Source organism: Perca fluviatilis, chromosome 2 (genome assembly GCF_010015445.1).
Source record: "Perca fluviatilis chromosome 2, GENO_Pfluv_1.0, whole genome shotgun sequence".
NCBI classification, from domain to species: domain Eukaryota; kingdom Metazoa; phylum Chordata; class Actinopteri; order Perciformes; family Percidae; genus Perca; species Perca fluviatilis.
In genome coordinates this window covers 32,803,381-32,828,963 of record NC_053113.1, presented here as the reverse complement: position 1 = coordinate 32,828,963, position 25,583 = coordinate 32,803,381, and the positions used below count along the sequence as shown (strand labels likewise).

The following is a 25,583-nucleotide window of genomic DNA, read 5'->3' as shown; positions in this document are numbered from 1 at the left end:
TAGTGCTGGTTATCAGGTTACCAAGGGAACAGGCTAAGCTTCAAGTACAACAATACACTCAAACTGAGGCTAGAGTAGAATAACAATGACGAGTTCAGACTCACATGCATTCTACACCTTTTCTGTCATTTTGGTACTGGAGGGCTGGATGACAAAAAAAAAAAAAGCACCATAACTAGAACTCTTTTTATTTATATAGTAGGCTATATCACAATATCTGTTTAGGTATGGAAAAAATGCCCCTGTTTAATTGACTAGTTAATGACACACCCTACTGCCTGCTAATAGAAACTCAAATTGAATGAATCATTCTTGGAGACATTTTATTTTTTTGGGATTGCTTGGATTTGTAGTTTTAATTTAGACCATAAAATTATGGATCAAATTCTAGCGGTGTGCCAACATGCCTTTACAAAGAATTAGAACGTAATAATTGATATATAGTTAATAGCATTTAGCTCAAAAGCATCACTGCTCAGTTAGATACTGCATTTTCACGTCTTTAGATCTCTACAGAATTCTTCAAATTTATCAATTTGAGGAGGAAATTTCACTCTTTGTTCACCACAACCCGTATACAGGAATCACAAGCACATTGCATTTTAAAATGTCACATTAAGGTTGGGAACCGTTTAGACCATCATATGATAAGATGATCAGATGAGAGGTTTTACCACCTTAGCTAAACATTTTCCCGCACTCACAAAATGAAAAAAAAAAAAAAATACCATTATGTGATAACAGCAATAGATGATCAACGAAATGACTAAAAAATATTATAGAATCTAATTTGAAGTTTGCTATTTACTACGTGCCGTAATGTTTCTCATCCCTTGATCTCCTCAGAGTCACGTCTTTTCCTGTCCTCTTCCTCCCTCCTTTGCTCCATTCATCCTGAACTTTCTGCACTCAAGTTAAAATCGTTGGTCTTTTCGTTGCTTCCTTCGGGACGTATCTAACAATCTGCGTCTCGATCAAACATCACACTGCTGGCTGCTCTGTCTTGTTCTCGTTAAAGAGCAGAGCAATTAATCTACCATTAGCACAACACTAGGCGAGTGGGGACGAGAAGGCGATATTGATTATTCAATGCACCTTTCTTTTTCCTCCTCCAGTCCTCTCTCACTCCCTTTATTTTTTCCCGATTATTAGTTATTGTTTTTTTTATGATACTAAATTGAACCTCTTTGGGTTTTTTTGACTGTTGATCAGACAAAACAAGACAAAAATACATAAACTTACCATCTGGGATGGATACTTTTACATGTTACATATATTTTATCAAACGATTAATCAATTAAAATAGAAAATAAAGTTAAAAAATAAAGGTTAATGAAAACAATAATATGTTTATGTTTGTTTTGTTAGCTTTGAGCCCTAAAATGCTTACAAGGGCAGGAAAGTGAGAAACAGCAGAGAGGGACACAAATATGTTCATATGGCAGAGCTCTTAAAGCCAAAAAATCCATCAGTCCATCCCTCTATCATCACCCATTAGTCGCGTCTTTACTGGACTCTTTATTTCAGCAATTAATGCTTATTTATCAATAAAAAGGAGTTAGAGAGAATAAAGCGACTTGGCAAGGACACGAAGGAGTGAACCTTAATTTTTCTTGGGTTTGCAGAGATTTTTGTTTGCTTCTTAGTTTCTTTTAGTCTTTTAGCCTTTGATCGCTCTCAGCATGGTTGGCTTCTATCTCATAATGAAAGTATTACAGAAATGGCAACAAAAGACCCTGTGGCTCTAATTCGATTCATATTGTGTTGTAATAATGTTTCTAATATCGCACAAAACCCAAGTGAAGCTTTGCGTGACACGCACGCGCACACACACACAAACACACACACACACACAAGAATGTAACACACAGTTGGCTTAGGTTTCTTCTTCTTGATTAGTATCAGCCCATTTACCTGTGAGACTCTCTGTCCCAGAGTCAATTATCCTCCCTTATCTGTGCACAGTTTGCTTTTGTGTGTGCTTGTGTGCTTGTGTGTGTGTGTGTGTGTGTGTGTGTGTGTGTGTGTGTGAGAGAGTGCTGTATGCATACTGCGTGTGTGTCACACTTTTCCCCTGTACGTCTGGGAGGTGTGTGATTGGCAGGTATAGGAGTGTGAGAAAATTCTCCATCAGAAAGCCTACCTGGATCAGTTTCAGGGCTGGGCTGGAGAGAGAGAGAGAGAGAGAGAGAGAGAAAAACACTATATTTACATATTTATAATTTGTACAATTTCACAATAAAAGAAAGTGCTAATGTATTAAAATCTCAGTATTTGTTTAAAAATAATATCATCTAGTAAAAAAGTGTGCAAAAACCAACTTCTCCTCAACAACAGAACAAAGAATATCATTAAAACACCAATGCTGTTTAAAAGCATCAATGTCTCCAATGTGTTTATAAAACCTGAACTCTAACCATCGTCTGGCCCTGATGTTGCAGAGCCAGACTGCTTTGGCCTTTGGGGGAGAGAGAGAGAGAGCTAGGACACACAGTTGCAGCGTCACTGCATTTTGGGCTAAAAGACTTGCTTTATCTGGCCATCTCTGGGAGGTGGAAGGTGGAGGAGGGGGAGAGAGTGATCCCCCCTGCCCCAGGTGAGGGGATGAACAGGTGAGCGTAGTCATTATGAGGAAAGGTGAGCTCTTTCTGTCCCCTGCCCTCCCTCACTTGTTCTTTCTCTCTTTCTTCCACTAATCTCTTCAGGGAAATGTGTGCAGTCGTATGTGTGTGTGTGTCTGTCTGTATTTGCTTCTGAATGTGAGCAAAGATGTAATTCGTTGTGTTTGTTTGGCATATAATGTTATCAAGATTGCAGGGGGGGGGGGGGGCTCTAGTGGTTAAAGCTCTGGTCATGTGCTGATGTGTCACTTTTTACCGGCCACATCTTGTTATCTGAGTTTCTGTAACATGTAAGTCTCATGTAAAGTGTTGATACACCAAACAAAAGATCCTGTACTGCCCGTAGGACCAGAGGGGCAAATTGGAGCTTTACCAGACAGTAAATGACCACAGTAATATATGGACCGATAATGGTACTATGTTTATGTAATAAAATAATTTATGTTGAATATTATATATAGCCTACTGTATATGCATGATTCAATCAATCAACATGCATTTATACAGCATTTTACAGCAACCAGCAGGTATCCAAAGTGCTTTACATCAAGAACCAAGAATAAAACAACATAACATACAATAAAAGAATAAAAACATAGAAAACAGTCAAATCTGAAAAGGTTACATAGAAACAGGAGGAGGAAAGGGAAATTGTCACACCACATTGAAATTGAAAGCCATTCTAAATAAATAAGTTTTGAGTTTGGATCTAAAAAGAGCTACATCTCTAATAGTGTGAATGTCAGGGGGTAACTTGTTCCAGAGTCTTGGGGCAGCAACTGCGAAAGCACCCCACAGTTTATTCCATACTATACTATAATGATTGACATTATGATTCAGAATCTCCTGGTAGATTTTCTCTGCTCTCAGTAAGTAAAAAAGTCCCTTTTTAAAACTGCAAAGGTTTTCTCTAGGTGTGTTCTTAACTGTGGCTGAGCAAGTCCAAACATCACTTTAAACCCAAGGATGTGATGTTTTAATAGTCAGGCTGCATTTATTAGCAGCAAAATTGTAATAAAAATTCCATCATGTTGGAAAATTGTAAAATTACCATGAATTCATATTTGAAAATTAGAATGTTCTTAGTATTTAAAACAAAAAAAATTAATCAACATGAGTACAGAATCGTAATTGTCGATTTACATTTCATCTCGTCCCGAAGCAGGTTAACCGCTTAAACAATAGATACCGCTTAGGAACAATACAACAAATACACATAAAACAAGAAAGACATAGGCATAGACAGTTAAAGATTTTAATTGATTTCATGACATACAAACCCAATATTACAATTATGATAACCAGGTTCGGTAAAAGTACATAGAAAAACAATAAAATAAGTATACAAAATTCAACAAATAGCGCACACAGAGACACCACTGTAGCGATAAAGACAAACACATGATTCTGGAATATGGCAGCATATTTGAGTAGTCATAACCAAAGTTTTATGGATTTGGAGAAGGATTTGATAGATGGGATGTTCCTTAGTTCTGTGGGTATGGTATTCCATGTATGGGCTGCTTTGAAAGGAAAAAGACTGTCTGTCCAAAACTACTTTTTCTACATGGTATTTTACAATCCCCTCTTAGATGCTCTGGTGGATGAGTTTAGATTTTGTTGAATGAATTTATTGAGCGGAGGGGGAGCCACACCATGAAGTAAAATATGCCTCCTGGTCATCAGTAATCTTACAAATAGTCTGAGCAACATGGCTTCATTTTGACCACAGCGTTAGAATCACAGACAGCGTTAGAATCACTGACACTCAGCAGATATTTCGTTCATCTGACAGAAGTGGGAACAAGTCAGTGAAAGAATCAGGAGGATGAATGGAAATCTAAAAAATAACAGACACAAGTACACATGCAGTGCGAAACTAATGACCAGGTGGTGCTTATTCCTCTGTACTATGTATAGATCCAGCATAAAACCACAGTTTACCAGACATTGTGGAACTGAATCTGATGTTTCCTCACCTTTTGTCACACAGAAGTATTTCATCAAGGTCTGGTTAAGGCCTCCTCTATTGTTAAAACAACCTCTTACAAATGACAATATGATAGGTGCTATAGAAATACTGTTAACATGAAATGAATAGAGTGAAGTCCCCACCGTTTATAATCCTCATGTCAAGCTCGTTCGTGGTCAGGTTTACTGCCAGAGGCCATAGCTGACTGTTCCTGGGAAAGACGTGCGTGTGTGTGTTTGTGTGTTTGCATAGATATGAGTCTTCTATATTTGTGTTATCACAAACTGAGCTAATTGCTAATTCATGCAGCACATTCGGATCATGAAGAATATACAGTCTGTAGATATCTCATTTTGTTCTGATGTTTGGTATCCATTAGCAAAGAGGAGTATGAGCCAAAATACTCAGATTCTTATGTCTAAAATGTTAGTGCTACATACTATTATGTATTTTGAATTTAAAGAGGCTCAGGTTTGTTTAAGTCACATATGATATACAGTAACTACAGTTACTGTAAACGTCTCCAGTTTACTACTCAGATACTTTGCATAGATAAAAGTATACTAATAGCACAATGTAAAAATGCTCTGTAATAAAAAAAATAGGTCCAGCATTATTAAAACTTTCACTTAAAGCTGCTGTAATCCATATTTGTAATTGGTGTAAAAAATACTATTACTATCTCTCTATATAATGTGAAACATGTTTCATGTAGTGAGAATAATCACCTAACTCTACAGTTCCCCTCAGCTCTATAAAAGCTTTCAAATCTGACACGTAACTGTCAAATAATATAGAGTAAAAAGTACAATATATTATATACAATATTCCCTCTGCAATGTAGAGGAGGGTCTAAAATAGCATTATGTGGTAATACTCAGAAGTACAGGTCCCTCAATATACTTGAGTACATTTACTTTTCCACCAATGGCAGTTTTTTTTGTTGCATGTCTCTCTTCATGTTTTCTGTCTCTACCTATACTGTCAACGAACCAATATTGACAATATTGCTAATAAATAAAATTTTAAATACTGCATTCCATCATATTAACTCATCAAATAGTGGATTCACTAGATAATGTGGACAGTTTTCACTGGAACTACTTTACTTCCAAGAAAATGCAACATAGTAATAGATAAGTGTAGATAATTGTTCACAGCGAGGTCTGCAGAATATCCAGAATAATCATGACATTGTTTCTGAAAAGACACAGTGTTGTTGAGTTTCTTTGAGTGTCATTTGTTGATGGGTTGAACACCACAAATTACATTCCTTTCACTTGTATTGTGTTGGAGTGGCGGCAGACGTGTTAGTGGCAAATAACTGAGAACCTCGACATATAAAATGTAAACCAAACCATGCATGGCTCCACACCAGGAAAGAGTGAGAGAGAAAATGTTTTTTTTTTTGTAATTTAATTGAAGCTATCTACGCTTGCATTTAGCTGAACAAAGCACTTCCTCTTCAGTGGGATTCTTTCCAGGCAGCTTCTCGTCGCCAAGCTCTGAGCTCAACATGCAAAGTGCTGCCATAATGCAAATATGTTCAGGTGTAGTTGCTGTGAGTCTTCCCATCAGTCTCTCTCTGCTCTACTGTTATTCTATTGTCTTGTGTTTCTTTATTAATGTTGTGTAGAAAGGCTGAAGTGAACTCATTAAAATAGTGGTACTCAGATCCTTCATTTTAGTAAAAGTACCAATACAACAATATAAAAACACTCAAAAAAATACTTTCTATTTCAAGTAAGTAAGTTAGTACAGAGCAAAATATAACTAAAATGGTCGATATGACTGATATATTATTATTGGCCTATATTACGAGGTAAGTAGTATTTTACTGCTGAAGGTGGTTGAGGTAGAGTGATTTTTAATGACTTTTCATGGTTTGGTAATTTAGTCCAGTTGTTCCACTGAGGGGTCGTGCCCCCTCCAAAGTGTCACAAGATAAATCTGATCTCGAATGTAAATGTTACAACCAACAGCCGGTTAGCTTAGCTTAATTTAGCATGAAAATTCACCATTTTATGGGTAGTTTTGGGCTGGACTATTTCTCTGGCCAAATTGTTGTGTGTACTAAACAAATGAGGTATACTGTGTCACTTAGTTGGTGAAAGTAGGTGGATTTTGTCCCCTTCAAATAGCTCAGGCTAGCTGTTTCACCCTATTTCAAGTCTTTATGCTAAGCTAAGCTAACCATCTGTAGTAGTATAAAGTATCATAAAATGAAAATACTCAACAGCATTGCACTTAAATACAGTGATATTACTGTAAATTGATCAGAAGAGAATTTTTAAACCATTAAATAGGACACACACACACACACACACACACACACACACACACACACACACACACACACACACACACACACACACACACACACACACACACACACACACACACACACACACACACACACACACACACACATTGTTGTAACCTGTGCATTCCTGCTGTGTGGGAGCCGAACAGGGGGAAGTCAGTGAAGGGAAACGAAAGGATAGGAGAATAGTTGGAGCTTTCTTTCTCTCCAAAGTCTCTCTTTCACTCTTTCTCCTCCTGTCGTTTGTGCTCTCCTCTCTTTTGTCCCCTAATTGACTCTCCTACGCAGCCTTGCATACCTGCATGTACGCTGATACTGTTGTGCACACCGTTTGTACACACAAACCCTGCAGGCCTGTACATAGACACACACACACACACACACTCTCTTTTTGTCTCTACAGACACACGCAAACATACAGATCACAAATTCATCAGCCAACACACACAAAACACAAAGAAGGTTAATTCCATCGGGATCTGAAGCTTGTGTTTTTTGGAGATAAGTTAATAACTCGGGGGTAAACGTCTCTAGGGAAGCGTGTTTTAATGATTTCATTTGTGTATTGTTGCAAATTGGATTGAGGGTAGGAGTCTCTTTATTAGGAGAAAAAAGAGGCAAAGGAACCTTGATTTACATGATCACAGTGAAATTACATTCTCTGGATGTCATTGTGTGTCATTGAATGCAGATATACAATTGTTTATTCACAGGTGTAATCACAGCAAATAGTTGACTTTATTCCATCAATCTCTTTCTCTTCTTGTCATATCTCCTCGCCCTCCTCCCTCTAACATCTCCCACACACACCCTCTAACGCTCCCTCTCTCTCTCATTGTAAACCTTTTGTTCTCGGTGTCACTGCCCTCCAGTGATGTTCACCCACATCAAGTCCCGGTGGATTACACAGAGCAGGCAGAGATATAGTATAGCTGTCATGGATCCTCCCTCTTCTCTCTGCGGTTTCTTGTGTTGCCCAAAGCTTGACAGGAGCAACCACAAACATTTTTGTGAGCCGTCACATTGTGAAACATATTCTGACCAGAGTCTTCAGTAATGATTTCAACCCTGTCCCATGGTGCCTCTCCAGCTCTCTGTCATTCCTGTCCACTGAGATAAACATCTTCCTTACCCACAGTATACATCAATGTGTCCTATTATCACATTATAATGCTGTTCTCTCGTATCTGTCTGTCTGGTGAGTTTACTGGCTATGATTCCTGCTATCTATCTATCTATCTATCTATCTATCTATCTATCTATCTATCTATCTATCTATCTATCTATCTATCTATCTATCTATCTATATATACACACACACACACACACACACACACACACACACACACACACACACACACACACACACACCATTCCCAGACCAGTTTCTCACACACACACACACACACACACACACACACACACACACACACACACACACACACACACACACACACACACACACACACACACACACACACACACACACACACACACACACACACACACTATTCTGTTCAGACAGACACCACTCCCAGACTATTTTCTCACTCATATTGCCTCTCTCTGAAAGTTCAGCCGTGGATGTGAAGCGTCCAGACAAGGTAATTTCCTGCGGAAGTCGGAGAGAAGGAGGAGGGGGGTTTGTAGGGGATGAGGGCAGTCGGTCTGGGCTGCGTTGGGGGATGTGAGAGAGGGGTGGAAGGTGGTAGAAAGAGTTGAGATTAATGAGCAAAAGGGCAAAGTTGATGTAAGCGTTGTGGAGTGGAGACCGAGAAAGAAGAAGGAAGTGAGAGTTAGGAGGGGATGGGCGGTTCAGGGGGGGGGGGTGGGAGGGGGGGGGGGGGGTGTTTTTTTTGGGTGTGTGGGTGGGGGGGGGGGGGGGGGTGGGGGGGGGGGCACACCCACACCCCGGGGGGAGGCACCCCACAAAGGCGGGAGGTAAAGGAGGGAAGAGATGATGAGGAGGAGGAGGACAGGATGGAGATGGGGCAGGGCAACATGGGGGATGAGGACACGTCATGTCAAGAGACCTCTGTTGTTCTATAGCGCTTGAAGCAGCCGCGTCATTTAGTTGAAGTCACTTAACTCTGCAGGAATGTGACTGCCAGACGGACAGAGAGGGAACAAAGATGCAGAGACGAATATTTTTTTCTAGGAAAGAATCAGAGTACTGAGTTTGAAGGAAAACAGAGGGATGATGAGATGGTATTGGTGGCAGTGGGTGAATGGAAAGTAAGTGAGGGCCAAGAGGGGAAGATAAAGGCAGCTGCTAATTATGTCCAGAATGAAAGAAAAACAGAAGAGACGATGAGAACGCGAGAACAGAGACCTTTAATTATAGGGACGGGGTTATGGGAGCAGGGTGGGCTGGACGGCTGTGTGTGTGTTTGTGTGTGTGTGTGTGTGTGTGTGTGTGTGTGTGTGTGTGCGTGCGTGTGTGTGCGTGTGTGTGCGTGTTTCACCTGAGGGCAGGGTCATGGCCAGCATTGGATAATATCCACAGAGACTTGAAATTCACAAATTAGCCACCCTAACATCACATCTATCTTATTCTCCTGTGCACTGAACACTTCCCTAATACAAAGACATTGATTTTTCTTCTTTGTTATTGTAAGCAAAGAATCAATCAATAACACAATAATCACGTTTGACACAAGACTGCTTTTAGTATGAGTTTGGGGAGCCTCAGTGTCCAGATAACATTTTATTTTATACTTCAGTAGAGTGGAACTCAATCGGAAATCAGTTTTCTTCTCAGCTTTTTGCAGTGTTCTTTACACATAAAAAACATGAAACTGGCAGCATGGTTCCATATACTTCCACATCTACTGTATGAGCTTTGCCACTAGAATAGTAATGGCATTGTTACTGTGGTTACCTCCAGTAGTAATTTGCAGTGCAGGTGAGGTGTCAGCCATCCAATCGGGCTCAGGCACAGCTGCTGCCATGACAACCTTTTGCATGTTTGTTTGTGTGTGAGTTGTCTTTTGTGTTTGTGCGAGTCTGTAATTACTTGAGCTTTCTAATGGTAAGGGGGAGAGTAGGCAGGTGTATGAATGAACAAATGTTCAGCTGCAGATTTGCAACATTTGCTGTTAATTTAATTTTCACAGCTACACAGCGAGTGTGTGTGTGTGTGTGTGTGTGTGTGTGTGTGTGTGTGTGTGTGTGTGTGTGTGTGTGTGTGTGTGTGTGTGTGTGTGTGTGTGTGTGTGTGTGTGTGTGTGTGTGTGTGTGTGTGTGTGTGTGTGTGTGTGTGTGTGTGCATACACGATTTGTATTGTGCTGTCTGACTGCACTGATGTTTTATATGTGCATAAAGGCTTAAATGCATTTGTTTGATTACTGTATGCAGGCTTTACTTGATGCTTATGAGTTTAGACCTGTGAGACTAACACAAGTCTTTGGCAGATGTTGATTATATGTTAGAATTGATACTGTTTGACATAGAGCCCAACATTTTTTTAAAGGCAGTAAAAGATGAGTATATGAGTCAAAAATAAAAGTAATGCTGTTTTAATAATGGTCTATTATAATAGAGTGTTAAAGGACAATTCCGGCGCAAAAGGAACCTAGGGGTTATTAACTAATGTGTACCTACTCTGTCGCTCTCTGGGACATGTTTTCATGCTAATCGAATGAGTTTGGAGCTTTGACGAGGCTACCGCGGACCGCTGGTTAGCTTACAATGCTAGTATTTGGGGCATGGGGACACTCAAATTAAATTGTTATTTAATACCACTAAAAAGGCTCGAAATATCACCACACCTTAACATTAGCATAATGAGGGTCCCTAAATGTGAACCGAAGCATTGACAACATTGTAAGTGGACAGATAGTTTATTAAAAAGATAGATTATAAAGACAGTCGCATTCATGTTTACTTGCGGGAGCCATCTTGGAAACCAGTCATGACTAGTCGAAAAACAAGCGCCGTGCAAATGAGTCTGAGATTCCCATACTGTCTATGGAGATTCCACGTTGCACAGCGTTCAACTAGTCATGACTGCCCCAAATACTAGCATTGTAAGCTAACCAGCGGTCCGCGGTAGCCTCGTCAAAGCTCCAAACTCATTCGATTAGCATGAAAACATGTCCCAGAGAGCGACAGAGTAGGTACACATCAGTTAATAACCCCTAGGTTCCTTTTGCGCCGGAATTGTCCTTTAACACTCTATTATAATAGACCATTATTAAAACAGCATTACTTTTATTTTTGACTCATATACTCATCTTTTACTGCCTTTAAAAAAATGTTGGGCTCTATGTCAAACAGTATCAATTCTAACATATAATCAACATCTGCCAAAGACTTGTGTTAGTCTCACAGGTCTAAATATAAAGAAAATATAAAGAAATATAAAGAATCATAATATTCTTTTAACCCCCAAACAGTTGTAAAATGAATTAAAACTTTGAACTTAAAACAACATCTCCCCACCCATAACTAATCAATGCTCTAGACAAACATGGACATGCCCATCTCATTATTATATATGCATTAGGAAAATTGTAAATGTAGTCTATGTGACAATTTGTTTTCCTTGTAGTTTGTAACAAGTTATACATTTCTTTCGTAGAAACAGGAAAACTACAGACTAATGAAATAAATTGTTACTCAGTCACTTTCGGGGCTGCATAGCTGGTAGCTATTGTTAATCATTAAAGCACCAAATCCTGTTGTCTAAAATGATAAATGACACATTTTGTTAACTACAATCTCCATTGTAGTACGTAGACTAATATTTTCAGGGCTGAATGAAAGCATTGTATATGGAAAAATAAAGATTAGTAATCTACCCGGGTAATATTGGATACCTGTGTGTGTCTGAATTGTGGGTGTGTGTGTGAGTGTGTGTAAGTGTGTACATGCATTAGTGTGTGAGCTCTGAGGGGAAATTCCTCTCTCATGGCTGGGAGTTCTTCCTGTTGTAGAGCTGTGTTTGTACAGCCTGGCTTTGTCGGGATATCCTACCCTGCCCATGTCTGAAAGAGAGAGAGAGAGAGAGAGAGAGAGAGAGATGGAAGGGAGGGATGGCAGGGGGGAGGGATATAGAGTATGGGGTCAGGCAGAGAAACTGGAGGTGTGACAGAGACAGTGGTAGGAAGTTTGGAGGATGGAAATCAAGGTTGATTTTTGATTAAATAGAATTTGACATGGCATCACCAATGTCTGCACACTGGGTTGAATTAGCATAGTTTGCTCTAATCCAGAGCTTTACCGATATTAGACTGACGTGAGGCTGGAGGCGAAGGGAAAGGGCCAGACGACCAGACAGCCTACAGCCTAAAGGAAGGGATGATTTATCATCAGGACTAACGGTTTGATGTTTGATGTCTTTTTCTTTGGAAAACCCCTGTTCTCTCTCTGGCCATGCCAGGCTCATTAGCTGAGTCCGGCTGCAGTCATGGTCCTCTCAGCACAAAGCTAATACACAACTGATTACTTGTCTGATGTACAGTATCTGATATTTTGTGTACAAATTCATGTCTGATTTAAAAAATAAATAAATACAGTATGTTATAGAAACATGAGATAGTGATGTCTCACACAGTATTAAACAATAAACAGTTCTCGAGATACTGTGCAGAGTTTAGACGGGAAGTTTACTAGACTATTCCCCCAGTAAATAATCAAATAAGCTAAGATGTAGCTAAAAATGGACAAGAGTTAAATCCAATTTCCTCTTTCTCTTTTCAGTGAGAGAAACTCGAGTTAAATACTTTTCCACTGCAGACTTTTTGATTTGTCAAACACAGGTCTAACTAATTAACTACTTTTAAATGCCTGCAACAGAGCGCATCGGTAATGATTTTAGTTCCACCTGTGCTTTGCCTGCTATGACAAATCATAATGTCTCTGTGAAATGGTCTATGAATCATAATCAAATCATTTGGGAACAATAAAGAAACAAGAGGGCTCCAATGCTAGCGAGGCGATCATGATTCAGGTTGGTTAGATTTATTCAGAGAGAACAACATTTAATGTACAAAATAGACAGTTTTTTTGACGGAGAGGAAAAGAAAAACGTCGGATGGTCATCAAGCAAACATGTCAGTCAAATCCGTGACAAAGACCAAGCCTGGCTCATTCTGATGATATCAGGAGAGATTCCATTTTAAACAACAGAAACTAAAAGAAAACAGTATTGTTAGGTGTTGCAGTCAATTTACACCTCAAGGGCTGGGCGGGACATATTTTCAGCACTGGGAAGCATTTCCAGAAGTTGACATTAATTGACAGTCTCACTGTTCCACTTCACATCTGCCTGCCATCATTGCATCTTGAAGGCTTGTTCCAGTTTTTGTAAGATTGTCAACCTAAGTCAGAACTGATCTAATATAGCTTAATATGTAACTTTTATAAGCATAACATTTAGCCTGCTCTGTCAAGCTTAAAGCACAGCTGAGGCTGGCTTGAAATAGGAACAAGTAGAGATTTAGACATTTTGTTTGAGGCACTTTATGAATAACCGGTGTCATCCATAATGAATGTTCAAAGATTTCTCATTTGAATCTGAGGTCGCAAGTTATTCACTGTGAAGTACAAATCATAAGAATCATTCAGAAACATTTCAGCTCTGAACTGTGAAAGAAGACATAACACATTGTTCAATATGTTTTTATCCCTGTTTTGAAAGATCCTCTGCGTGGCCAATTCTCCATCTCCTCTATAATGATCACACCACACACACATAGCCTTAATACAGCACACACACACACACACACACACACGCACGCACCTTTCCCATTATGTCATTTCCCCCGCTTTCAGCACTTTGGCCATTATCTCCAAAAATGGCACAAATAACACTGAGATGTTGTCTGGGTCAGAACGAGGTAAAAATATCACTTCATGGTTGACTGTGATCTTATCAGCTTCTTCTTTGTGATGTTTACAGTTTGATTATCCCCTCCGTCGCCTGGCCTTAACGGCTGCAGTACGGTGGCCGACAGGGGCAAACGCACTGCAACTTAATGAAACGCACGCAAATAGACAAAACACAAGCAAATTAAGAAAACATCTTCATAAATTTGACAACACATGCGCAGCATTTAGCAAACGCGCTACAAATACACAAACAATGCAAAAAGAAAAGCACACAATCCCCAAAAACAAAAACCGTTCTGAGATTGAACGTGTCCGACTCTCTCTCTCTCTCTCTCTCTCTCTCTCTCTCTCTCTCTCTCGCTCTCTCTGTCTTTCTCTCAGTAGTATCGAAAGGGATTGTGTGCTTTTCTTTTTGCATCGTTTCTGTTTTCGGAGTTTGTGTGCTTGTCTTTTTGCATCGTTTCTGTATTTGCAGTTTGTGTATTTGGTTGTGTTGTGTGTATTTGCAGCGCGTTTGCTAAATGCTGCACATGTGTTGTCAAATTTATGAAGATGTTTTCTTAATTTGCTTGTGTTTTGTCTAATTGCGTGTGTTTCATTAAGTTGCAGTGCGTTTGCCCCTGTCGGCCACCGTATCGCAGGTCTCTTTGACGTAACAGACTTTGTGATTGCAAAACAAATTGCTATGGCGTGTGTGTGTGTGTGTGTGCGTGCGTGTGTGTGTGTGTGTTTGTGTGTATGTTTTGGAAAGGTTGTCAGGAAGGGTTTATTGTGGGTGATTCTCTTAATCTTTTTACACACGTATTACGAGTCTTATCAGTGGTTGTTGTGATTTTAATTTGGTAACCATGGTTAGTTTGACCCTTCCTGGCTGCCATACAGGACCCCTAACCTTAGCAACAGGGCTTACCAAAGATACACCCTTCCTGTATCAATAACAATATCATAACTTACCTGGCCGTGTGCAGTTGTGGGTGAAGAGGTGATTGTGTGAGGGGGAGGGGGTGAATAAGAGAACAAAAGAAAAGAAAACGGCTCTGGTCTTCCCACAGGTCTTAACCTGTTGGCAGAGGGTGCGGGCAGAAAGAGGGAGAGGCGCATACGGTGGATGGAAGGAAGGGTAAGGAAAAGGGGAGGAAAGGGGGAGGGCGATTGGAAAGTTGATAAGGCTAAGAGGTCTGTGAGTGGCCCAACAGTGAGGTAATGCTGTGTGTGCACTTTGTAGTAGTGGGCAGTTAATCATAACCAGTCTGATTCCAAAAATCGCTCCAACTCAAGCAGCATTTTTAAGCAGGGTCAACTTTTCAACTGTCCACGCGAGACTGACATGATGCTAATGCTAAATCGGCGGAGTGGGCCTACTTATTAAAAGGTTAAAACTGTGTATTGTTCCCCTGACAAAAAAGTATTTTATACAAGTTATCAATTCTACCAAAGAGACAGTTTCCCTCTAAACATTTCTGATTGTTTTATTTAATAATTGTTTGAGGCCCCAAGAGGTCAAATCATACAATATTTCCAAAAAAATATATGTTAAATTGCACTGTAAAGTCTAAAAATGTGTGCACTACAATATAGTTTTTTCTTTTAACCTTTCCCAGTAATCATCTTCAGATGTATCTTCTGACCCAGTGGAGGAACCACTGGACTTAAATACCTGACTGTACATGAAGTAGTTAAAACTAGCTCCACCTCTAACAGCTACAGCCGTAAAACACTACTTAGACATTGTTGCATCAGTATTAACAATCTAATGATTTAAATATACATGGTACATTTTCCTGCAGAACAAGTAGGCTACTTTTACTTCTGATAAACGAGGTACTTGGTACTTTTAAGTAAGTAAAGTATCTGAATACTTCTTAAACTTTTAATTCTGTAAAGAACTAATGTGATTGTAATCGACTGCAGGATTTTGCAGTGTAAAGATGTGAATCATGATTACTAAACATTACTTCAGGTGAGAGTTTTAAGCGACCCCAGCTGGTCCATCTGCTTGGCTGCCTGCTAACTGCCGGCCTTAATGAACTGTCTGCGAGCCCTCTGCAACCCAGCACATCTCATTAGCTCCATGACTTCTCTGTGGGTGGGTGTGGGTGTTCGTCCACTTCCCCTTCTACCTTTCTTATCTTATCACCTCTCTTTCTATTCTGTGCACTCTCTCTCTTTTATCTCAACATCCTTTTGTTTCACCTCCCTCTGACCTCTTTGTTCTCTATCACATATCAGAAAATCTGACAAACTCCAGGAGGCCCACAAATCGTTGCATGGTTGCATTTCTCCTCTATCTTTTTTTCCCTTTGTCTTTACATACGCCCTACACAATTATCCTTTCTACCTCTTTTCTCAGTCCGTTTCTCCTTCTGTACAATCACTTTTCCTACCATCTCCTCATCTGTGGCAGTACAGATATACTGGATGTACCTCCACTTGAAGCAAATCCCTGACTCAGTGTTTTCCGCACCACCAATTTTCTCTCCTCTAACATTTTGCACCTTCACTGCAACCCTTCATCTTCTCTTCTCCTCCTGGCATGTCACCTGTTTTTCGCCTGCAGCTAACGTTAGCGTTGCTGCCGACCTCCTGCCCTTAACCTCCCTCCAAATCCCTCACTCACCTCCTTCGCCCATCACCCGCTTCCTACAGTATCTGTCTCCCTCCCTCAGTTTCCTCTCCTCCCACTCAACCCCCCCTCCCCCCCCTCTGGCAGCATACGCTCTCGCAGCAAAGACGTGACTACACATCCATGTAGCCCTTTAGGAGAAACCTTAACAACAATTCACAGCGATTTACATGACAGGCGCTGGTGTGTTTCACAGAAGGAGGATGGTTGGATGGATGGTGAGAGAGAGTTGTAGGGGAAAGAGTTGGTCTGAATTATTCATTTCTGATCTATAAGGTGAACGAATGCATCAGAAAAGTGAAAGGCAAAAGAAAAAACACCTATTCTCTGTTATCTCTCCAGAGTGTGATATCTCTGTAAGCTCAAAGTCATCGTTTGAAGATGTCCAGCTTATGACCGAGTCCTCTGCTTGTGTACTGCAGGATGGCTGTAGGATATACTGACTTAATCTATGATAAAGCTATGAAATTTAATAAAATATATAGATTTAGTCACATAGACTGTAACTGCTGCAACCTGCCCCGTCTATCCAGGATTACCTTGCATGCAGCAGGACAGAGTAAAAAAGAGCACAATAAAGCATTACACCTGCTTCAAGAGGGTGTTCATTAAATTGAGCAGGAGTCTTTTTTTGGACAGCTTTCCTCACCACACTGATGTAATGGCCTCTGTGTGTTTGTGTGTGTGTGTGTGTGTGTGTGTGTGTGTGTGTGTGTGTGTGTGTGTGTGTGTGTGTGTGTGTGTGTGTGTGTGTGTGTGTGTGTTTGCAGGCTGCAGGTAGAGGTTTTCTTGAATCAGCACCCAGCTGCAGCCTCGGCTCATTCAAGCACTGAATCACTTCTGATTTTTTTTTTTTTTAAAGGCTTAGCGCGCCGACCATCAAAACAAACACTTTTCCCAGCGGTGGAATGAAACTAGGTACATTTACTCAAGTAATGCACGCGCTTACAGTCTTGACAGTTTCTTTACTTGAGCATTTCCATTTTATGCTACATCCTATTTCTAGTATACATTAATTCCACTGCTGTAGTTACTACTTATCTTTCAAATCAAGATTTTATGTGTAAAGCATGATCAGTTTGTAAGATATGATCTATTTGCACGGATTAAACTATGCAGTGGTATATCACAACATTAAATTCCTGCTCACATGTTAATGCATAGAAGTATAGAATGGTGCAATTTTGCATAGTGAGTACCTTAACTTTTTAATGGAGTATTTTTATACAATGGGATTTGCTTCTTTCACTTATGGAAAGGATTTTTTTTCAATGCTTTATTTGAATACACCTATTGCATTATGCATAAAGGGCATTATGCATACAGGATTCAGTTACAGAGGTTATTTTCTGACACTTAAATGAGAGAAAACTCTGCAAGCGCCACACAGTAAGCCTACCAATTGTAACCCACTAACGGTAAGTGATGCCCTATAGGCATAGATATCAGTATCACTACATCATCTTCATAATCCTCTACATTCATACCCTAGCACCCTGATGTTTGCAACCAGGAAGTGGTGTACTAAAATTATCTTTATCAGCAAAACCAACATCATTGATTTTTGGTGTTTAATGTGATTTATAACTCAAACATGTAAATCCGTGGCACATGTTAAACATATGTTCTCTCTGTGTTTTCTTCACAGAAGTCCTTCTCACTGGTGTTGGAAGCTCTGGACTACGACAACGACACATCAGAATCAGGTGAAGCTGCAATGTGTGTGTGTGTGTGTGTGTTTGAATGTGTGTTTGTGTGTCTGTGTTGCTGTTTTGAATGTGTATGATTCTCCTCCTTAGATATATTCTGCTTATTTTGAAGTTTGTAACAGCTATATAAGTTGTACAACCTTAATTTCATGCTTTTCTGTAGCCTGTGGTTATCCCTCCATGTCAGATAAAATCTGATACTGCCACGTGTACTATGTATGTTTGGTCAAACTAGGGCATCTCAGCTAAGCTACATAGCTTTTATCATGATTAGTTGTTATGATGGTATTTAGCCACCTCCTTATTGATGGAGGTATAGTCTTGCATTGCCAGATCTATCTCCACAGAATTATGTCAGCACTGGAGTATGGCCTGGCTACACCGGAATATAGGGAGAAAAAAATAACATATTTATGCAAGTAGCTTACACTTAGCTTTAAGCATGAGTAGTTGGTGTCAACTCTTTTCTCCATTAGGATTGTTTTAGGCCCCTGTATTATTGGTGTGGTATATCAAACTCAACAACTAAGATGTTGTTAACCTGACTCCGCTAGATGGATTGCTTCGCATTTGCTCGGCATATCCATCTGGGAACTTTCCGTTGGAGAACTTTTGGGAAGGGGCGAAAATACTGGTTAGCTGATTGGATAAACCATCTGTCTATCACCTATGTTGGTGATAGACGGGCCAAATCAACCAATCAGATCCACGAAGCATATGAAAATACAACCACAAGCCCGCCCCTGCTGCTGCAGGCAAAGCATAGCTCATTAGCTCAGCAAGCACGCAACATGTCGGTAAAGGATATTTGCCGTTTGTGTAACGAGAATTTAGGAATAAAAGGCACCCTTTCAGGTTCCCGGTCCATATTCCAAAAGAAGGATCCAAGAGAAAAAAGCATTAGCGAGCGGCTAACAGAATTAGGGCAACCGCTGTCTGAAAATACTGGTTAGCTGATTGGATAAACCATCTGTCTATCACCACCTAACCCGCCTCAAAACCAACGCTGATTGGCCCGTTCGTTTGGCAAACTACTCCAAATTTTCTCTATCTCAAGATGCCAGACTGATCTGCGAGTGGAAAACTGGAGCTCGCGAGATCAGGATGGTCTCACCAGGCTAAGATGTTGTAGGATCATAATACTTTTTTTTTTTTAAAGCTGGTATATTAGCTTTAACTAGCTGGAGTGCAGTAACAGCATTAATGGTTTTATCTGTTTTTTTGTTGTTGTTTTTTTGAATTACTATACTAATTTCTATAATAATAATTTCTATATGGTAATACAGGTGTCAAAAAGTCAGATTCTGGTCTTAATGAACTGTTTGTTGCCTTTGTCGGGCAGTATTTTCCCCCCATATCTATCTCATTTATAAGTTTAGTTTTCAACAAGCAACATTTCCATCGAGACAAACAATTCACGAGAGCTTGTTTACAAGCATGTGTGGTTCAACATGGTGAAACAATGTAAAAATATCTTAGAAGGTCTTTTATCCAGACCCTTTAATTTCCTGCTCGTCTCCTTATTGTTTCTCCTCGTAATCAGGAAAAGCTCCATGACAGGGAATGTGAGCTGCATGCTATAAAAAGCAAAACACACACACACACACACACACACAGAAAGAGACAGATGTCTTCCTCATTCCTGTCATGCCACAATCCTCTCTTTCATCCCACCATCCTCTACCTCGCTCTCAGCCAGTCATGTCCAAAAGATGGCTGGGATAGTGAGAAACCGGGAACTGCACCAGAGATCCTTCTTCTTCTCTGTGTTCGTCTCTCGTTGTCTCTCCTTCCCTCTCCTTCCCTCTGCCCTCTAGCTCTGCTCTTACATCTGTGTTTGCATTATCTGTCATTTCCACCTGAGCTGCTGACAGCCTTTACATTGGGTCTAAAGCTGTTCACTAGGCGGGCAGCTTAAGCTCAGCCCAAACACGGGCATCCTGTAGCAGTCTGACTGGACTTATCAGGCCCTGCTGCTAATCAGAAAGGATTACTGAGCAACTATGCACCTTCTGAAACAGTCCTTGGAAATAGTGAGAAAATATGATGTCCTTTGAGCGTCGACAGTGTGACCTTCACTGGTTTTGTTTAACATGTAGCTGGTGTTAATGTGCAAGGCGTAACTTTGTCTATTAAAGGATAATTCCAGTTTATAACTTTGGTCTTATTTCTACAGCTTTGGTCCTCCTTTTTTTTTTTTTTGGTTATGATAACATTTTCCGCACCAGTAGTGATAGTAATTGCGAGATCTGGGAAAACACAAGAAACAAAAGCAGTCAGAAAGATTGTAAACAGTTGAGCCAGATTATCTAAACCTCTTTTATTTGGAAACCTAAAATGTTGGTAATAATCCATCATTGAATAGGAAAACATGTGCTCACGCAAAGCTTCAGTAAGTGGGTCACTGTAGGTAGGTAAGTTGAACCAGGATGTTGGTCGATATATTCACTTTCTCTTCCATAAAAGTTTGGCTAACCTGGGGCTCACTTTTGCAAAAGCAATGTGTGAGCACTGCTTAGTTTAGATCTTTTTAATTTGCATTTACCCTCAGTTGCCAGTTTATTAGGTACACCTATTTAAAAGTGATACAATATATTACAGCCCTGCAATAAAACCTTTAGAGATGTGTTGATTCACTTTATGATCATTTTGGAGGATTTAGTTTGTTGTGCAGGTGAACGATATTGTGTTATACTGACAGGTGTTTCTGTGATTTACCCTTATTGATATAAATTGGGTAGACAAAATAAGCTAAACGATGTGAGAAAGTGGCAAGACCATGTAAGTGTATATTACCGTTGTGATACTTGATACTTGTGATTTGTGATACTTGATACTGATATTTACAACATGGACACACAGGACATTCCGTCCTGGGTAGTGAAACATGTCAAAATGAGCAGGAGGAAATTATTTCATGTTGCAAAGCACAGCTTGCATGTGGCAAAAGTGGTGAAATAAGCCCCCGACGGTTTGTTTTAAAAACTGTGATCGTCTAATCGCTTGTGATTCTTGCCCCATCTTACTTCTTTTTTTAGCAATGTCACCCTGTTCCCAAATCTCAGCATTTAAAGGCATCTTGTAGTTTTCTCGTAAACAAACAAAGTTATTAATCACCAGAACACTTTGTGTGTATCTAACTTGTTGATTTGTTGTTTGTCCTTTGTCATAAAACATTTGTAGAGCTGATTTTTGGAAGATTTTAAAAACCTACATTGCCAGCAGTCTTCTTCTTCTTTGCATTTTGTGGCTCATGCTATATTTCTGTCCACATTTACACCAGCAACAGTCGATAAGTGGTTTAGCATGAAACCATTGACACAACTGTTTACCATGCACAAGGATGCAAATGCATGTGCGTTTGCACAAGATAAAAGCATTGCTCCATATAGCCCTACTAGTGGTCCAAAACTACACACAGAGTACTTTTAATTTAGCTTCTATAATGAACCACAAGTATGTTAAAACAGCAGCAGTTACATTTTTCTCTATGTTCTTCCTTCTGTTCACATATTTATAGGGTCATTTTGAGTGCAGATTTGCTACTGTGTTCTCAACTTTATTGACGTATCACTTAAAGCCACAAAATTGCCACCCCCGGTGGAGAGAAAGTGAAATTCAATATTAGAAGCGCCATAATCGAGACCAGCTTGTCTATAAAACTCAAGACACATGTTTAGACTCAGTGCCAGATGAGAATCCTTTCATCGGGAAATCCTTCACTAGAATCAAAAACAAAAACAAGACTGCTCTGAGATTACCCACATAAATCAAATATAGATGGGACAGCTGAACTATTGGCTTTCATAGGTCTGCTGTATTGATTTGTCGCTTCAGGTGATGTGGAATAGCAAGTCAAAGGGAGGCGTTTTCTCTCCTGCAGTGTTTTCTCAGCCACTGTCAAGGGCAGGTACTTAACAGCTAGTAGCAGCCGGTTGGTGGACAATCAACCGGGGCCAGAGAAAGTGATTTAGGTGTTCCTGCTACCCTGTGTGTCCGCTGCTTAAATTCTGTTTGCCTTTCTGGAAAGTGTCATTTTGAAAACAGCTTACGGCTTCTTGTTAGGTTTTGCCATATAATATTTGAGCTTCTCTCTCTCTTGTTTTCCTCATTTACCGCTTGCTACTTATGCTCACTTGTTATTGTGCCATCACATCTCTCTCATACACCTTCCCTGCTATGCTGGCTGATAAAGTGGTTATTTCTTCTTCTTCTCTACTCTTCTCTTTTTCTTTTCTGGCAGAGTAATGGTGATGATGAAATTAGCCATTTGTCATGCCAGAGTCATAAAATAATGAAAAACCCACAAATCACTGCAGTAGTTTAAGGAGTATTTTGACAACAGGCCTGTGAAGGAACGGAGGAACGGCTGAGCTAACAGGGCACTCAGCGTCCACTCTGTTCCCATTCCTCTTTTACTCTCTTAAACACACACACACACACACACGCACACACACATGGACAAACACATACACGGCCAATATGTGCCCCTGTTTTCATTCCTTTGTGTCAAACCACAGTGATCTCATCTCTCCATCAGGCGGTTTGCTATGTGAGTGCGCTAATAGCTGCCTCCCTTCCTTTTTGGCTCTGTTCACCTCTGTCTGTCTGTCTCACACACACACACACACACACACACACACACACACACACACACACACACACACACACACACACACACACACACACACACACACACACACAGTATACCCTCCCTCTGTCCATCACTGACTTACTTCCAACAAGGCTTCCTTTTCTGCATTACTATCTCACAATCTTTCCCTTTATCCTCACCATCATCTCTTAAATACACACATACATACATTGAGACACACAGATATACCCACACACACACATATTCTCGGTGCTTTGTGTGTGTTAATACCCTGTCAGAGGAGATTATAACTGAATTGGGGATGACAGCGCCTCTGGGAAATCCCCTCCAGGGGTCATGAGCAGCAGGCGCTGCCCCAGCCGGGCCTCATTTGGTCCTCTCTGGTGCCCTCTCTCTTTCTCTGCAGACCCCCGACCCCGTTACTCTGGTCCTATAGTTGGCCCCTTGTCTCCATCAGTATTCATACTGGATTTGTTTCTTTAGTTTGCTCCCCAAATCCTCAAGACAAGAAAATATGGATTATAGTCACAGTGGATCAAATGGCTATATGTAATGTGAAACGGGTGACAAACTCACAGAGATTTACCACCCGACTTAGTAGTTTCTCTCAGGTTGCGTAGGTTTTACTTTCAGTTCAGTGTTCTGGCATAAAACTTTAGTGCTTTGGTTAAGCCTCAATGCTCTCATCAGTGTTGTTTCCAGCAGCAGCAGGGAATTGTTTTTAGCAAAAAAGCTCTAAAAACTCACTGTAAACTTTCCTGCTTAGCACCAAACAGCAGACAGACAGAGTTATCCACTAACTGGTGAGCACAATGGAGCATTTTGCAGCTAAAGAGCCAGATATTCTCTTCAGGAGTTGCTGTCCAAAACAGAGGAGAGTGAATACTGGGCTTACATATGCCAGGTGGCCAGAAACTCCAAATGAATGCCAACATTGCTCCATAACTGCTGAATGTATAACATGTGTCTGCTGCAGGTTTAAGAAATGTTTTTCTCAAAATATCAAATAATGGTGGATCATGTTTTAATCTAAATCTTAAAATTCTGAAAAGTCTGTCCTTCTTTCATCTCTTAGGTCAGTTGATTGAGCGAGTCCTCCTCTCTTCCATGTTGAACCCTGGTGAACAGTGGCAGACGTACCGACACCACGGGCGGTCTCTCAGCCTTCATTACCGGCTTCGCTTCCGCTGTGATTCAAACTACTACGGACCTTTCTGCAACAAGTTCTGCAGGGCCCGCGATGACTTCTTCGGTCACTTCAACTGTGACCCCAGCGGCTCCAAGGTCTGCATGGAGGGCTGGACGGGGCCAGAGTGCAAAGAAGGTGAGAGGGGAAACTTAAATCTGTAGTGTGTTATGCATGACAACGTACTGTATGTCCACCTGTATAACCCCCATACAACTACAACAAGTTGTTTGTACATGTCAGTTTATGTCCAAATAAAAGAAACGAGACATGTTAATTGAGAGCTTTAGGTGTTGGTAGGTGGATTCTGTTACCTTTGGACAGAACCAGTCTTTGTGCTAAAATAAGCTAACCTGCCGCTGGTTTGGATTCCAATTAATAAAAGTGGAGTAAATTTTCTCATCTAACTCTCGACAAAAACACATATGTCCCAAAATGTCGAACGGTTCCAAGTCTGCATCACAATTATTGTTGCAAGGTTGTGCAATGGGTTAATGAGTTATCTGACAAAAATAACTATAAAAGCAAATAGTAAGCTAATTGACTTTCATACTATATGGAAGTACCAATATCTGCTTCGAATGGTAGAAACAAATTAAAATTTGTAAAACACAAGCATAGTTTTCAAAACACTCAGTTATGATATAATGTAAAGAATGTGTATATATATATATATATATATATAGGGCATTAAAAAACAGAAAATTATGTGAGTGCTTTACAGAGAAATTTACAATACAATTAAACATACCGAAGGAAAAAAAAAAAGGTAAATTAGTGTAACGACAACCATAAAGCCATCATATAGTTGTATTAAAAATTGAAGGGATTTAAAAGTGTTAATTTATGGACACACACTCGCACACACACGCACGTTTGTTGCTAGAAAATATTCATCTACTATTTTCCGGGTGACTTGAGGCCACTGGTGAGAAAAAAATAGAAAATGTTTTTGCTTTCCATTTATTTTCCCTCTTTCCCTGCAGGGGGTTTCCTCTGTAGTGATCCTTTCCAAGGTTTCCTAAAAAGGTTTTCCATCAGATTGTCCTTTCCTTTCTGATATTGGCCTCTGAAGCCTTGTAAAACTGTTATTGGGATTAATGGCTGTTAAAATAAACTTGAGCCACGAACCAGTATCATCAGCTTTAAATGCTAGATGTGTTGTTTTGGATTCACACAAACACATGCACAAACTCTCAAATCTGTCAGGTAAATCAAGGCTCGGACCCAAAAAATGCAGAGTAGGCCTAGAGGATTTAGTGGACAGTGTGTGCATGTGTGAGTGTGTGTGTGGGGGGGGATTATTCTCTGTCTGTCTGTGACTCATCAGCTGGATTCCCATGCTGTGTGACCTCTGAGCACTGCCATCATTTTGCGAATGTAAAAGTGAATGGAGGAAACCAGAGTTGAAACCCTGAAGGACAAATGGCTAGTTTACGGACATCCTGCAGCCTTGCCCATCCCGCCCGTGTCTCACTAAATCTGACTTCCTCCTCAGCAGGTCGCTGATTGGACTGCAGAGATGCAGGAAGTCTGAAAAATTAACCGTGGTCCCTCTGTTACCCCCTGCAGTTTACTGGCCATGACCAAGTTCAGGGAGTTTTCAGTCTCTTCAGCTGGAAACCTTAAGTAGATGAACTGTTGAAGTAAATAGTCTCACAATCAAATCTTGAGGTAATATTGACATTTTCTTGAGGTG

General features: G+C 40.3%; 1 protein-coding gene across 1 annotated transcript in view; it reads left to right on the top strand.

The window, feature by feature from the left end:
• Positions 1 to 25,583, top strand: part of LOC120551578 (protein jagged-1b) — a 46,027-nt gene that overhangs the window by 6,707 nt on the left and 13,737 nt on the right. Inside the window, exons 3-4 of the mRNA XM_039789067.1 lie at positions 18,023 to 18,080; positions 23,774 to 24,022. Of these exons, the coding sequence (XP_039645001.1) occupies positions 18,023 to 18,080; positions 23,774 to 24,022 (307 nt within the window). The remainder of the gene's footprint in view (positions 1 to 18,022; positions 18,081 to 23,773; positions 24,023 to 25,583) is intronic.